The sequence below is a fragment of the Seriola lalandi genome, unplaced genomic scaffold (genome assembly GCF_002814215.2).
Source record: "Seriola lalandi dorsalis isolate HSWRI2012SDOR001 ecotype SW California unplaced genomic scaffold, Sedor1 jcf7180002054256, whole genome shotgun sequence".
Taxonomy (NCBI): domain Eukaryota; kingdom Metazoa; phylum Chordata; class Actinopteri; order Carangiformes; family Carangidae; genus Seriola; species Seriola lalandi.
The window spans coordinates 716,536-733,727 of record NW_019524809.1 but is presented as its reverse complement, the minus strand read 5'-3'; the positions used below and the strand labels follow the sequence as shown (position 1 = coordinate 733,727).

General features: G+C 39.8%; 1 protein-coding gene across 1 annotated transcript in view; it reads right to left on the bottom strand.

Moving 5' to 3' along the window:
- Window positions 1–17,192, bottom strand: part of clmpa (CXADR like membrane protein a) — a 49,348-nt gene that overhangs the window by 19,247 nt on the left and 12,909 nt on the right. Inside the window, exon 2 of the mRNA XM_023404652.2 lies at window positions 380–537. Within this exon, the coding sequence (XP_023260420.1) occupies window positions 380–537 (158 nt within the window). The remainder of the gene's footprint in view (window positions 1–379; window positions 538–17,192) is intronic.

Below are 17,192 nucleotides of genomic sequence, written 5' to 3'. Positions count from 1 at the left end.
TTCCTACCTCAAGGCAAAATAAAAAGGTTGTAAAAGGTTCCTGTTTGAAAAAAACAGAACCAGAACAACTGAAATATTTCAAATGCAATGAGCAATATTTAATTTTGTTGCTAAAATAAACATTGTTGTGGTCAATAAATTGCCATCAATTCCTTATGAATCAAATATGAAAAATATCATATATGCAAATGATTTCATAAAAAACATTTTCTGATTTTTTCAAAAGATCCAATGAAGACATACATTTCAAAAACTTTGAATTTTCTGATGTTTTTCATGTGTCAGGCTTTAAGTGTAGATTAGTGGGCTAAAATTCATTTTATTTTATTTAATTCCTTCCTGAATATATATTAAACCTCTTGCGTCGAGAGACACTCACCACTCTTTGTCTGTTGGTTGGCTTGAGAAGCAGCCATTCAATGTCCAGAGTGGGATCATCACCCACCAAGAATTGATGGTGGCAGGGCAGTGTGGCATTGTTTCCAACAACCCTTTTCATCTCCATCTGGCCGTATGTCGTCGGCACACCCAGCACCACTGTAGAGAGACAAGCCAGTTCAAGATTACACTTGACCATATCAGATAATTAATATGAATAGAGTTGTATGGTCCACGTATAAATCATGGATAGAAGGAAAATGGTTCAAGAGATCTTTTCAGGTAGTGGTTTCAGAAAATTGATTTATAGATCAGTTGTGGTGAGGTAATTGCGCCCTTGTTGCAGTTCGCTTAACCTGTGCAACGGGAACACAAAGCACTCCAGGTTCGCTCCACATTTTGTCATTGTACATGCAAACGTCTACTACACCTCTTTCTTACACACACCTGACTTTATGATATAATGATAGCACATAGGTTAATCATAATGCAGAAGTAGGCCTATTGTAGTCAGTTGAATTTAATCTTTATTAAATGATAGCATCACAGTGTGTCACAGACAAATATAGCAGCAGACATCTTTTTCCAAGTGAAAACTACCCATAATCCAAAGCAGTCAAGGAACTATAGTATAGTAAGGAACTATAGTGTGAACACAAAGAAGACTGAGAAACTATCAGAGTTGATGTGGACCATGAAGAGAACCTCTTTCGAATGAACTTTCTAATAAAGTAAAAGTGAAAGTGAGGCATTTGATTATCCTGTTTAAATCTGTAGTCATATTATATTGTGGATCAACAACAAAGTTGAATAAAATCATACAAGTGAGCAAGCCACATGTTGAAGATATTCATAAGAGGACACAATGAATGCACAGTTCAGGAGATTAAACTATTGTGAATGTGATTGGAGGACATTTCACCAATGAATTGTTCAATGACCAATTGTGACTTTTCAAGTTAAAAGAATTAGCCCTAACCCTAAGCCAGGTTCATCACTTTTTTGTTTTTAAAAGTTATTTTTGGCCTGCCTCTAACAAAAGTCTGGTACATTCTGGAGTTGAAAGTAAATGGTGGGTCCCAGATGGAGGCTGTGAACTATGTGAGAGACAAAAAAATAATATATAGCATAACTCCAGCTGTGTGTCCCTGTAGCTCAACTGGTAAACGCATGCTTAGGGTTTAGTCTTTGCCCCAGTGGCCTTGGTTCAAGTCTGGCTTGTGGTCCTTTGCTGCGTATCACCTTCTTTTTCTCTCTGTCCAATCTTGTTTTTCTCACTATGACTGTAATAAAGGTAAAAGCCTGAAAGAATAACTTTAAAAAAGATAGTCTGTTTCTTCTAACTATCACTCTGATTGATCATTTTACAGTAAATATAGAATACAGAGGCATTCACACTATTGTTATTCAAATCTGATTTATGTGCCTGCAATGCAATAGCATTGCAATAGCATTGCAAGCGCATTGTACCAAGCTCCTGTATCCACATTTTTGGTTCTAGAAAAAACCAAAGCCAGATATGCAGTGCACAAAGGTCTTGTGCCTGTCATGGTCTGGTCATGTTTCTCATAGGAGTTACCGTTTTATCACAAATAGCAGTTGTTTGAGAGGCTCGCCGAACCAAAATCACACCCAGATCTATGTCAGCTGTGTCTTCCAGCTAGACAACTAGAACTTAACCCTGCTGTCTAACTTCAGGCACATCTCCACTTGCTAACTGGAGCTGCCTGCGAACTCTAACTGCCATCCCTGAAAAGTTTCTTCAAAAAAAGTTACACAAACTATTTTTAGATCCCACAATTTCCAATTCATTGACTATTTTTATATCGAAAATGTAGAATTCTTTTTCATCCTGTATCACCCAGTTCTTGTCTCATTCTGATATCTTTTACAATTTTTGAAGAGTACCCTCAACCTCTACCATTGACTGCAATACAAATTCAGGAGCAGGTGTTACTGGGAAGAAATGGGCAAAGATGATTCTGATCGAGAAATTAAACTGATTAATTCTTAATCTTTTAACTCAGGTATGAGAGCAACTCTAAGGTAAATCAACATGGTGTATTTGCGTGTACTTGTGTATGTGTGTTGATGTTTGGTTCTTTACGTATGTGTAAATGTCTTTCTATAACAGTGAGGACAATTTTGGTTAACAACCATTATTGTGAGGCATTCACACTATTGTTAGTCAAACCTGTATTATTATGTGCTGCAATGCAATAGCATTGAAGGCATATATTTAGTGTGAATGCTTCAGCATTGTAGCGTACATACCTGGCCTGGCATCAGTCACAAGCCATTAAAAAAGTTGATTTGATTTGATTTGATCATTTTATTTCGAATGTGTGAAAGAAAGAAAAAAAGAAAAAACAAAAACAAACATAAAAAAAGAAAGCACAATGGTCTCACTGAAAACAGTGAACTTACACACTGTGTATGTTTATCATTTTGTGTAAAATGTAACTATAGCACAGAGCATCTCTGTTCAAGTCTCTTAGTACTTGGGACAGTTACAGGGTTGTACTGCATTAAGAAATATGGTAGAACATAAAAAAAAAACCTTTATGAGGTCTTACTATAAAGATTGAATGTTTTAGTAGGTACCAATAGTATGTTGTGTTCGTGGACATTATGTTTTCAGGTGGAGGCAGAATTTGTGAGGATCACTACTGTTCCCCAATGTCTCAAATTTCCTTGCACAACTTGACCAACACACTGCCCAGCTCATCAAAGTGTTCAAGAAGAAAGGAGGCTCTGCAGGGAGGGAAATTAGCATAATTTTGGCCCCAGTCGCACAGGTACATTTTGCTGTTCGGCTCTTCCTCCAACTGGATGCTTGCAGACTCTTAACGAAAGTGCAGATGCTCAAGAACAAACTGTATGAATGAACTAACCATTGAATGTTCTATGGAAAAGGAAAAATTCTATTTTGGGCCAAAACTGAATAAAATTAGTACCTGTTTGAAAGTAGCAGAGTCAGGAAAAACTACACTTCATAAAAATAAGCCATAATTTTGCAATCTTTTGGAAAATTGCTATCTTAAGTGAAAAATGGTAGTCTAGCTAAGTGAAAAGTAAAAGGATGTTGAATTGAGAGACCATGTCGCACCAAAATTGTTGACAACTAAATTGACATTTTTTGAAAGCTTCTGTTCAGAGGCTGCACGCTGGGATAGGACAGCCCCCACCCCCACGTTGGAAGCATCCACCTCGTACGACAAACTGGCACTCAGGATTTGGCACTCGAAGGATGGGGGCTGAGGTGAACCAGGCCTTGAGGATGAGGAAGGCCTCATCGGCGGATGGGGTCCAGCAGAAGGACACCTTGGAGGAGGAAAGGGCCGTGAGGGGGGCAGCAATACTGCTGTAGTTGTGTATGAACCTTTGCCGGATCCATCTACATGCTGCATTGAGCCATGATGTACCCGAAGAAGGAGACGATAGAGGCGTGGAACAGAGTGAGTTTCCGATGGGTATAGTATATTTAAGTTTACTACACAGGACAATAGTCGCTTGGGGTTTGGGGTGGACCCGGGGGCCAGGGCTGGAGAGTTGTGAGTCAGGTGCGTGGAGCAAGGTGACTGAACTTGCACACACTGGGGAAATTCACCGGGAAGCAACGGTACCATTAGGGAGCGGGCTGGAGACGTAGTCGAGGGTGCAAGAAGATAGGAACCAGGTGAGCAGTCAGCGGGGCAGACACACCAGGAAGGAGTAAGGAGTGCAGGTGGGTAATCGTAGTCAGACGAATGATCAGGAAACCAGCAGGGAAGTATTCACAAGACGACCACTGCGACGTCGGAGCTGGATAACACCAAACAAGCACAGGCAGACAGGAACCAGGAAGAGCACAGGCAGAACTCGTGGTCAGGGACAGAAGGCTGAGGCGTTTACTGGGGCAGAGAAGAGGCAGGATGGTCAGGGACTAACAGAGTCAATACCAAGAAGTCAGTCCAGGGAAGAATGCTGGAAAGTCTCACATGGGTACAAAGAACAATCTGGCAATGACTGAATGAACCGGGGATACATATATACTGGCTTAATGAGTGATAAGATGCAGCTGGGAGCCCATGGTGGAGCTGATGAGGTAGGTGTGGCTGGCTGGTGGGAGTGAGACGCAGGCGGGGTAGATGGAAAATTACTAAAGCCGCAGAAGAAGGCAGAGCAGGCTGTGACAACAAATGGCAAAGTCATGAAATGTTAATTTCCTGACTATTACAGTTGTACAGTAAATGACTGCTGATGATCACATCTGAAGGCATCTCCCCTCAATCCAACAAGGTGTATCATTACCATTTAGTTATGTTACATCTTCCATTTCTGTGCACCATTTCTGATTAGTGACTGCAGCCAGTCTCCTGTGGTACTCATCAGATCTGGACCTCTTTGATTTGGCCTTTGATGCCACCTTCTTTTATTGATAACATTGTTGTCTTGAGATTAAGACAATACACTTAACTGTCAAGTAAATGTCAGTGTAAGAATATATTTAAGTGCCTATATCAAACATCTTTGTTCTTCAAAATCGATTAATTAAACTCTAACCTTCAGCACACCTCTACTGGTATAAAGATTTTGTTTTATTGTGCTTAACAAAACTTGCTTCACTGGGAACAATGTTCTGCTGTCACCAGAAAAGTCCACTACGTTCCTAAAACTCTTGAAAACACGACACGAAAGAGATTAAGGACGACAACAATTGAACAAGCGATCACATCACAGGAAGCTGACAACCTTGAAATGGCCTCTGATCATGATTGATAGATAGTATGAACCATTCACACAAGGCTCCTTTGTCTCTCTCACACATACACACAAGCTACTGACACAAATTGAAATGAAAACATTGAACTTGAAACATAAATCACAACAAAATCAGACCTTCATTTGCCTTTGTAGGAAAAAAATCCCCTCATTCAGAGCCTTTCTGAAACCTTAACAAAACAGAACCTCTCACTGTGTTTCTGTGACTTCTGATTGTATGTAATTAATCTATCCCTTCACTAATTATGTGATCTGGCAGCAGAGCCAGCTGTAAGGTCTGCTTAGAATTCAGACGCTTTTAATGAGGACAGCCGTGACATGTCAGTGTCACACTGACATCACCATCATAACTGCAATCATCACCATAGCTGTTTCCCCATTGGTTCACCAGACTTAGTCACAGCCTCGTCACTGTCTTGTCATGCAACTCAACAAGAATTTGCCCTTGGTCAGGTCACCAAGACAGTAAGGGAACTGCCTTCCCTGACAGGATAGGCTGACATGATGAACCTGCATCAGGTTTGATGATAATATCGGAGGGAGAAGGATATTTTGAATGCATGATTATTCCTAAATAATTCTTAATCACAGGGTTAAAGATATCCACATCTCCATAAGGAATTGGGTTGTCTTCATATAGAAATGTTTTTAAATGTGCCCGACCTGCATACACAATGATGAACAGCAGTGTGTAGGTGCTAAGAACTTGTCTAGGTTTACGCAGAATTTAGTAGTGTCTAAAACAGACCAAAGTCAAACTTACAGGAGGAGTGGACATGACTGCAGTGCTGCTCGCTTTCAATCACAACACAGATGATTTGGGGTGGACTGGATAAAACCCACAGTGATATTACCAACCGTTATTTTTGACCCGGCATAGAATATTAACATTCTATATTGATTTCTAAATTAAATTTGGAAATGACCATCGCATCGACTTTGAGATCTCTAATCCAATAATGGCAATGGGCAAATCTAATTAATGTATGTAAACATTTTCGAGTAAAATCTAAATGTGAACCTCAAAATAATATGGCCCTTTTAACTGTAAATTACAGCTGACCTATTTAAGCACCAACCATACCTAATTTCTGTGAAACTGCTTCTCTCCCTGTGTTGTCAATTTGCATTCCAGTGTGGAGCAAACACAAGCGCTCAATCTGATTTGAATCCACCTGGAGAGGAGGAGGGAGTTTTCTCTCACAGGACTCGTGACTGTCAGGATGAATAATGTTAATGTGGGCTGAACACTCAGGAAGTCATTTGACATTGGCATAGTGGGTGGTGTGTTCATGAGCAGTTTGACATGAAGCGAGACCGGGCCTTCCTCCTCACTCATCATAATGAGCTGTACACAATATTCCGTAGATTACACCTTCTGAGCGAAACTGAGACAAGATTTTATAAATATCAAATGACTTTCAAGGACAATATCTTTCCATTTCTCTTCTGTTTGTATTTCAGCTGACAGTAATATGGCTGTGTCAGATTAAGGGTTTTCCATAAAATAATTTCTAATATGTGTCACATTTAGCAGTCAGCAATAGAATAAATGGTTTTTGAAACACTTCTATGCTAACTACTGAATATTTAGATTAAAGAGAAACTATTCAAAAGGATTTGTTATCCAGACAAAGATAATTTGGACAGATGATGCTCCCTTTCACTTGGATATAACTGACAGAGGACACACTTAGTGGGCTCAGTGGAACAACAGTGATTGAAGTTAAGTTTCATTTTGATTTTCCATTCTTCTTTATGGTCAATTCCGACAGTTAAACAACAGTCACCCATTTTTGTAATAAACAAACAGTCTCAGCACATTTTAACAATTGAACAGCTTAAAACACCTAATTTTCTCTTTCTTTCCCTAGTTTTTTCTCCGATGTTGTCTCTCACCGGGTGTGGGTCTGTGATCCCAAGATCACAGTCTGCCTATTAGTGACCTCTGGTCTAGTGTGTATTTCGGGCAGCAGGGCAGTCTTTGTAGGACTGAATAAAAATAAACAGGCTTTGGATAAAAACTGTCAAGGATTTGCGAGGTAAGTTGGACCCAAATGCAGTCAACTCTTGGGAGACGGTGCAGGCAGGTTTATTAAATCAGAAATCAAGACGTGAACGTGACATGAACAGACATGAAGGCAACAGGACGTGAAAAACAAAAGAACTAAACAGACGAACCGACCAGACAAAAGGGAGCACAAAGACTATATAGACACAGGAGGCAAGGTGATTACACACAGGTGAAACACATCAGGGCGGGGCAGACAATCACTACACAGAAACAAGACAGGAAGCGAATCACTGAGACACACAAGGAAACCATATTACAAAATAAAACAGGAAGTGACAAAAACTCCAAAACAAAACTAACAAAAAGTGTCTGCCATAGCAAACCATGACAAAAACACCATACTTGTTAGCAGGATTACTTAATTGTTTGATTCGGGTCTGCACATGGAATTTATAGCAAGAAAGCAAGAAAAATACAGAATGTGGCCAAACCTATTCTTTGCTTGTACAGCTTGTACTACTCATGTAAAATATACATTGTGTTGGCAATTTCAAATTAAATTCTGTTATACCTTGAAGGTGGTTGGTAGTGTGAGTGGGAAGTAGGGACCAGCAGCAGGAGTTGTTAAACTATATATTATTCAGGCCAGCCACACAAAATGACAAAGAACGTATATCAGAGCAGAACTTCTGCAGGAGAAAATAAAAAACAAAAATTAAATTGTGGAGAAGTCCTCTCTGTCCACACTGCACTGACCCTCCTCCATTGTCCATGAGAGAGAAAATACAGACCATGCCGTGTGCTGTTTCCACACACATTTTATCCCCTGTCACCTGCTGTCTATGGCCAATCAGGAAGGCCTCTGTAATGATGGTCAGTTCCACACAGGTGGCAACAATCAGTCAGTTGGTGCTCCGGATGTACCTCAGCAAAAATACATATTAATCAAAATATCAAATCAAGACATATCGTGGACATGAATAAACAAGCAAACATCCCCCTCTATGGAACAAACCAATACCCAAAGAAGCATTATCTGAAGCCAGAAGCAGTACTCTTCCTATTTCCAAAGTTCAGGTCATGGAGGGAGGAGGCTCCATGACAAATTCACATTGTTAGAATGGCTGGTCCAAAGCTCCTGTTTCAACAGGAACTATGGCAGTTAATATCCATTAAAAGACTTAAATAAAATCTTTTGGCGTTTTTCAGACAACTTTTCAAGTGTTCATACTCTGTGTAAAGGTAAAGAATATTCTGCCATTGACCACAACCAGTATCTGACCTTTCTCATGTATTGTTTAGACTCAGCAGGATGCCTGGAGGATTTGTTTATTCATTTGCAACTGCATTATGAACCCTGCCCTCTCTTTTCTCCTCCTCCTCCTCACACCAGCTTGAGCCCATCATCCTCAAACCTCTCATCCACCTGTCCCTTTTGCAATCCTTCTTCCCCTCCCTCCTCCTTCTGTCTGACACTGTGTTGAGTTATAGGCTCATGAATCGCTCCGTTTCCAAGTCTCAGCATTTCTCACTTGGCCTGCGGACCCTTCCTTATTACTGCGAACTCTCGTCAGTAAATTCGATCACCCACCTCTCGACTAGTGTGTGATTCATTTCTCATCTCTAGCAAAGATCAATCTAAAGGCTGACAATAATTCGATAAAAAGGAATTCTGTGGAGGAAAATGTGTTCGCAAAATGATTCAATAATCTCTTTGAAAACTGCAGATGTTTGTCTCTTTCTCGCTCTGTCTCTTACACACACAAACACACACACACACACACACACACACACACACACACACACACACACACACACTAATGAAAACTAATTTTGCATTTTGATTTTTCCTCTCCTCTCTCTGTCCTAACCTCCCAGGCTGCAGTGTGACTGCTGGTTCAGTGCAACCCAGTGACAGATAACAATGTCTGAATAATGTCGGGTCAGCTATATGCTGTTGTCTGCATGCTGCACTAGATAAAAGGAGAATAGTTTTCAATCAAGGCTACATATATAGCACTCCGCATTTATCTGTGAACAAACAAGCCTTAGTCCAAAAGGCAGAAGCCCGAGAATTCTCTCAAATAACGACTTGAGAAATGAGAATGAGAGCAGCCGTAATACCACAGTGTAATCCACATAGTCCGTCTTTGACTGTGGACTAATGTCTTATAATATTGATTAGAAATTCATAAATGAATGAACATTTTGTTTATGTTCATGCTGCATTACTGCAATCACTGGATGCCTCATAGAAACAAATCTGTGGCTGCTAACATAAACAGACTGTGATTGAGGAGAGCAGTGAACTATGCAGAGCATCTTTTCAGATTAATAATTTTGAAATACTGATCATTTTGTCTGACCTTTTTACAGTGGTAGTCAATGGAGAGAATGTTCAAATCCTTGAAACCATTCTCCTCTTTGAACCTCAACTAATTCGCCATCCTTTTAGCTAGAGACTTAATTTAATCTTTAAATTGGCCCCAAGACATTCAGCTATTTAAATTGAATTAAACTTTTTGATATCTTGTACAGTTTTTCATTGATCACAGTTTTAGTTTTATGCTTTTTTCTGATCACTCTGGAGTTTATAATGGGTGTGTATTGCATGGAATGTTGCAACCCCTGAGCGCGGATGGACAAATAGAGTTGATGCAGGTCAGCTAATTAGACAAACTCGGTGACATTTGGCAGTCTTTATGCCTCCGCGTTGCCAACAGCCAGAGCCGGAGACATATTGATTTAAGGATGTCTGCCCATCCGTAAGGACAAGTGTCCCATTATTGTGGACACGATATCTCAGTTACGCCTTGAGAACATGACAGAACTTCAAATTTGGGACAATTGTTCACTTAGACTCACAGATTAACAGATTGGATTTTGGGGGTCAAAGGTCAAAATTCAAGGGTGTGCTAACCTAAAAAAACAGAGTTTTGGCTTTGTGAAAAATAATATCTCCAGAACACCTTGAGGGAACTTCATCAAATGTGGTACAAACATTTACTTTGACTCATGTATGAACTAATAAGATTTTGGTGAACAAAGGTCAAAGATCAAGGTCACGGTGTCCTCACAAATCATGATTTTGGCCTCACGAATGCAATATCTCAAGATTTCTTCAAGGGAATCCCTTCAAATATTGCAGAAATATCCATTTGCACTCCCATATGAAGTGATTTGACTTTGGTGGTCAAAACTCAATTTGTTTTTATTGAAATGTTGAGTAGAACCTTTTTTATTGCCCACTGACTTTTAGCACAATCTGAAACAAATATTTAAAAGAAAAAAAAAAGAAAATAAAATATACATTAACATTTGCAATGGGCCATCTGGTTGTAAACCTGTAGTGCATCAACTTAAACATAAATTGCTATTAACTCTTCATGAATCTAAAAGTGCAAAAATGTCAAATTTGTACTTTATTATGTACATCAGGTTTAAACTTTAAGGTGCACTATGTAGTAGTGGAAAATATTCAAACTCACAAAGTTTTCATTATCTTGATATGTTAATTTTCCCTTTCTAATATTTATTTGATAAATTTCCATGATTGAATAAACAAAGCCGTCCTTCAGTGGGAAAAAAGTCCCCTGAACACTGAAGCTGGAGAGGTGGCTTCTTAAAATGTTCCTTTGAGGACAGTTTGTTTATTCAGTCACGAAAATGTAACAATGAAGAATTTTCTCTTCTGAGTAAAATTTTAAAATAGTTCACCTATAAAAACTATATGTCATAAACAGCTTATAAACTGTTAATACAACAATGTTTTAACAATATTAAAATGTAAAATGATTACATTAACAAGTACAAAGGCTGAAAACCATTTGAGTAGCGCAGCAACTTGAACAACAGTTGAACAATAGTCAACATGGACAATGACATATTCTTGTTGTGGACCATGCTCTGACCAAGTGAGCCACCAGAATCAACCACTTTTTTAGTTCCACGTATATCATCAGGTCATTTTTGAGAGTCTGCAACCTGGGTGACAGTTTACAGTCATCCAGACCAAGTAAGATTTTCTGTGTGAATTCAAAAGTGTTGATCAGTCCTTTGGGATAGCTGAGATGTAGTACGTAGATCAGGCCGAACATTACCAGGAAAGCATCAGCAAGTCTGGGGAGGTTGACCACCACATCACCTTCTAGGACGATGGAGATTTTCACTGGGTGGTAGTGAACTGGACTTGTGGCATTGTCGCTCACAGTTGTAAGGAGGGTCACTGATGTATCTCTCAGATCTGGCTCATCCATATCATCCTGAAAGAATGAAAGGGAGATCACATCTACCTAAAAAAACATAGGCACTAAGGCTGTGGCAATTTTGTTATTGTTGCTGATTGTCATAAAAAAAAAAAACACTGAGTACACAAGTCTTATAGACCCCTGTTCATTCTGCTGCTTTGTGCACTCTATCACTGAGACCACTGCTAGGCTAATGATGGCCATTTGATTTTCTTTGCAATGAAACCGATTATTTACAAAAAATGCCCTTGTGGGCACAAAAAGACACTTCAGGTTTCAAAACATCTCGCCCAATGTTTGCAATTGAAACATAAATAAATGAAAATGAAAAATGGGTTAGTATACAGTACAATGGGCCTGATACTTCTTTACTGGGACTTACCACACGTTTTGAAAAATCCAGTGACTTCCTCACGCAGATACACAGGAAGGGCATGGAGAACAGTAGTACGCCTTATGTGGACATCATGTAATTCCTAAGGAGTTAAAATTGTGTAAATACTGTGACAAGTTTACTAAGCAAACCCAAACAATCCCAACCAATTTGCCACCACAATGATATCTGCACATAAATCCACTGATAACCTACTGACTTATCTGGTGCAGTCAGAGAAATGGCAAAACCATAGACTATGGAGTGGAGCAATTGTGGAATTCAAAAGCTTATTTTAATCATTAAACTTAACTCCTTATTGATTTATGAAAAAGTGGGACTGTATTATTGAATTCAGATTGCAGGTGGATAGACAGGCTTGCCTGTGTGGCTGACAGCTCGTAGGACCGAAGATGATCTACATACCAGGAGTCATAATCACAACAGAGAAAAGAAACATTGTGATTTACAAGGTAGATCTGTGCTAGTCTGCAAAATTTAGACAGCCCCCCACTGACTCCAACTGACACAAACATTCCAATGGTATAGTCTGTGCCATCAATGGTCACCTTTGATGTATGGTAGACTGTGTCACTAGTTGTTTGTCCTCTAATGTGAGCCTGAACTACTTCTGGTAGAGCTGAAACCAAAACAGGGTCAACCCTGGATGTTTGTGTTTTTGGCTTGAATAATTATGGTGCATCAAGGTGATATGCCATCATGTGTTGGTGTCTGATTGCTAGTATCTTCAAAATATTTTTGAAGTTTTGAGCATCATGCACCACTCTCTTGAAGAAGCGATGTTTGGCCTCAAATCGCATGGTCCAAACATGCGCTAGGGGCCCAAAGCACTTAACTAAGGTGGGATAATGCTCCACATAGTGATGTTTAGGACGAAGCCTATACTCAGGAAAAGCCTCTTGCAGTATTTGTCTGTGGTCGCTGATTTTGCAAACAAAACAGTCTAAGGTTTCATCAATAAAAGATGGGCACAATGCTAATTCCACCACCTCTTTTAATTCCATCAAAACCTCCCATGCAGCATTACCCTCATCTGTCACAGTCTGCTCCGAGCCTCTGCCCCTCTCCTGCTCTGCTGCTCAGCCACATCCCTCATCAGCCTAACTGCTTTCACCTGCTGCTCGCACCTGCTCACCATCTCCAATCAAGCCAGTAGATATGCAGCTTCCCTCCACTCAATCTTTGCCAGATTGTCTTTGCTCTCATGCCTGACTCTCCAGCACTTGTTCCCAGACTGCTTACCTGGTATCGACTCGACTTGCCTCCGACCACGTCTCAGCCCCGGTGAATCCACCAGCCTTCTGTCCCCGACTACAAGTATTGCCTGCCTGTTTTCTGTTCCTTGTCTGCCTGTAGCTGGTTGGCACTCAGCCTGTTCCTGCTTCACCAAGAGACACACCTTGTCAGCTTCACCTCACCAGCTCACCTCCTCTGGTGACGTCAGCCCCACCGACTCCGTCTCAAGGTCCGGATCCACACCCCACCATACTCACCTGAATCAGGTTCTCTGCTGCCATCCTCGGGTTAGCTGTGTACCTGTTTTGATCTGCTGAATAAAGACTGTTTCCAGACTAAAACCTGGTTCACTTGTGCTGCTATTGGGTTCTCTCCATACCCGTTGCACCTCTGCTACTTTACTGCCTCCAAGTAATGGAAGTAGTCTGAGCAGAGTGGCATTTTCATGCCCATTGCTTCCTATTGTTCCCCGAGTCATGAATGTTTTGGGAATTGGATGAGGTTCATTTACTTTCAGTGTGCTGATATGGGAATGATGTGATCCTTTGGTTCAAATACTCTAAACTGAAGTACTTAAGACGAATCATTTCTTTAATTGCAAAGAGCAAGTTCAACTGGAATGATTCCTTCCAAAAGATCATGTAGTAGATCTGGCAGAAAACCTGTGATGGGGTAGAAGTAATGAAGTGACGTGCAGAACACAATCACCTTTAACCCCAAATTGGCTGCTCAAACTCTCATCTTTGAGGATATTTTGTACATGAAGGTCATGACTGGCTTTGGTTCTCTGAACAAACTCTTCCTTTTTGACCTCAGTTGCTTGAACCTGTTCACTTGTGGTCATACATAATCTGCTCTGAATGACTCCAAAAAGCCACTGTTGGGACTCATCATTCAAGAGACCAGATGTTTCTTTGCTCCAGTGGACAAGGGAACTCACACCCCCACAGCTGCTCACTGTTCACACTTGGGATGACCCTTCCCCCCCCACAGACCTAACTGGCCAGCCAGTGTGGGTCAGTGTGTGACATGTGACCCCCAAGGGTGTCACCAAACAAAACCAGATCTCCTTCTTCTCTTCTCTCTCCCTTCTCTTCTTGGCTTGCTCTGGAGAGCAGCTCCTGCTCTCCCTCTCGACTCTGCATCTTTAGAAATAAAGAAGCTGCATTAAGTTTGAGCTGATTTTTTAGTTTCAAAGTATCACACTGCTCATCATCTTCTTTTTCTGTGCTCTGAACTGGACACTCATCATACAAATCACCAGTGACATCGGACCTAGTGGCTTGGAGATTGTGAGTATGCTCATAGACAATGTCATTACAAAAGTCTGATGCAAGACTCGCTTGGTGCAGTCTACTCTTATGGGAATTAAATTAAGAGTATACATTTGTGCTATAGTTACAATCTTTGTATGGGCATACCACTGTTTCATACTTTTTTAAGTGTGCTCTTATGTGTCTGAGGAGTACAGACTCAGAAAAAAGTTGCTGAAATGTGCATAAAGGGCACAGATTCCTGAATCTGCCCTGCACTGCTGCTATGTTCTGGATTATGGTATCTTGTCAAATGAGTACTCAGTGCACTAAGTGTCTGAAATGTACACATGCAATCATCATGGAGGCATGGCTGTGGACTAATTCTTGAAAAGTGGCTGTGTTGCAGTCTACAGTGTTTAAATAAATATGTTGTAGTGGTGAAAAAAGCTGAACACAACTTACTGTGACAAGTCATATTCGGGGCAGCAACCTGAAAACATAAAAAAAAGATTTTTTCAGAATTAACCAAAACTGCAGTCATATTCCTCATACTAGTAAAGTGCAACTAAATATACTAACATTGATTAAAACAAAGCAGATGTATAAGCTACTTGTTAGATTGTTCAATCTGCAAAATCACTTGTAACAAAAAAAATCAAATAAGTGGCAATATAGTGTCCCACTCAGAATTCCTTTCAGCAGAGGCGCATGGATCAATGCCGTTGTGGGCGTGAATTTGCACAAAGATGTGAGGAATAAAGTTGACTAAGCAGTTCTCATAAAGGCTCACATTACTTCATGTAGAACAGTCCCAAGGCTTGGTTTTATAAATGATACAGTATGTGTTATGTTAACACTGCTAACCAACTGTTTCACAACAAATGAAACAGTCCCTCCAGGAATTTGCTAATTTCACTTTCACATAAAATGATCAAATCAAACCATGGGGTGGGAAGGGGGTCGCTGACGGTACTGAGTCTCATATATGTTTGAGTTATGAATGCTTGCTCATTTAGTGATGTAGCATTTATCAGTACCTAACAAGTTAGCTATATAATGCTGATAGACAACCTAGGATCATTAACATATCTAATCATACAGGACAAGAGAGTTATCACTTATTCGTGGAGAGTGGTAAACAAAAAACATTTCGTCAAAACTCTATGTAGAAAGTTGAGCTGGCAGCAGCAGTACTGTAGCAGTCATGTGATGCTCAGCCGGGTAAGTTAAACTTGGGGAGAGATTTAGCGGTAACAATAGTGGGAGCTAATCAATGGCGCCAGAGATACAGTAGTACCTCAGGCAGCATCTGTATTGTTCACTGAAGCTAAGGAGCTAAAGGAAAGTGTGTAAGCGCTTGTAGATATCATGCGTGCACATTTATACTTTACAGCACTCCCTGGCGAAAATAAGCTCCCACGCACATGAAACAAACACTGTGTCAATCAACAAGCATTTTTCCTTACACTTTGAACTAAACACTATCCTCACAGTTTTAGGTTACATAAATCTCCGCAAATTGCTAGTCTTATTTTGATTAAAGCCACTGCAAAATTATACATTTTTTAGTAATCACAAACAAAATGAATTCCATTTTATTTAACCAGTTCATTTCACTTACATGGGTTAAGCCAACATGGCTAAGGTATAACACCTGGTGCTATCGTTAGCATTCTGCTTTCACTCACAACGCTGACACAGCTCCAACACAGATTTTGAATTTTTCAACTATGTCCCGACTTTGCTTGTTGGCTTAATTGCTAACCTAACCGTTAGCTGTGTTACATGGCTAATGTGACTCACGTTGTCCGTTTAATAACACGTTGAACCTTCAAACAAACATTTAAACAAGTTTTATGTTGAATACTTACAATTAATCTGATGGCGCGGAGAGTTAACGAACCTCTGCAGTCTCCGCTCTGCTCCACTGTCTGAAGAGGAAGTGCACGCAAATGCTACAACATAAAATCGTGTAGATACTTCCGGTAGAGAAGAGAGACGAGTTTTACATGATTTCAACATCACTTTTTATACATGTTCCCAAATGTTCTCAAAAGCATAGAGTGAGTGGCTTGAGGACCACCCCCCCACCACCCTGTATGTATATATAAATATTTATATATTTGTATATATATATAATATATATATATATATAATATTCTAATATTAATCGTATCTTATTTACACATGTAATTAATTTATCCTTTAAAAATAAGACAAAAAAAAATACATTTAAACTGTAGAGTTTTGAGTAACTATTAATTAATTTTTTAATATAGTGGTTACACACTCCCCAAAAAAGTTCACATTAATCAAAAATTATCAGTTTAATAAACACAAAAGAAGGAAAATGCTACTGGCACTCAACATTTTTAAGTTAGTAGAAATTTTAAGAAATTTTAAGTTTACACATTTTAAACTTTAAGTTTTAACATTTTACAATTAATTAATTTGAGCATTCGGGTTTACAGTGTTTAGCATTTAACAATCAAGCTCAGCTTCAGATTTTTCTCATCAGCCAGCAACGCAGTTTTGCTTAAGCTTGGGCACAAGCAGCTATCCAACCGCAATTTTTCGGGAAATAGCATTGTCTAGTTAGTGCCACGGGTGCTCAGCTCCGAGGAACTCCTCTACAGCTAGAATAGCTGAGAGGAGTGCCTCGGGGCAGAGGGCTTATTATTCCACCAAATTTTGGTGCGTAACTCGTCCCGCAGCTTTGAGAAAACCCTGGTAATATATACATCAAAACGTGCGTCTTGATCCCGAAAGAGGTGCTATGACTTTTGGTGTTAAAATTCCAATTTTTCCCAAAGTTATTCCCAAAATACTAGGAATAAATAATGCATTAGAAATGCATTGGAATTTTCTTTAAAAACCCACAAAATTTCACCTTTTTTCTACAA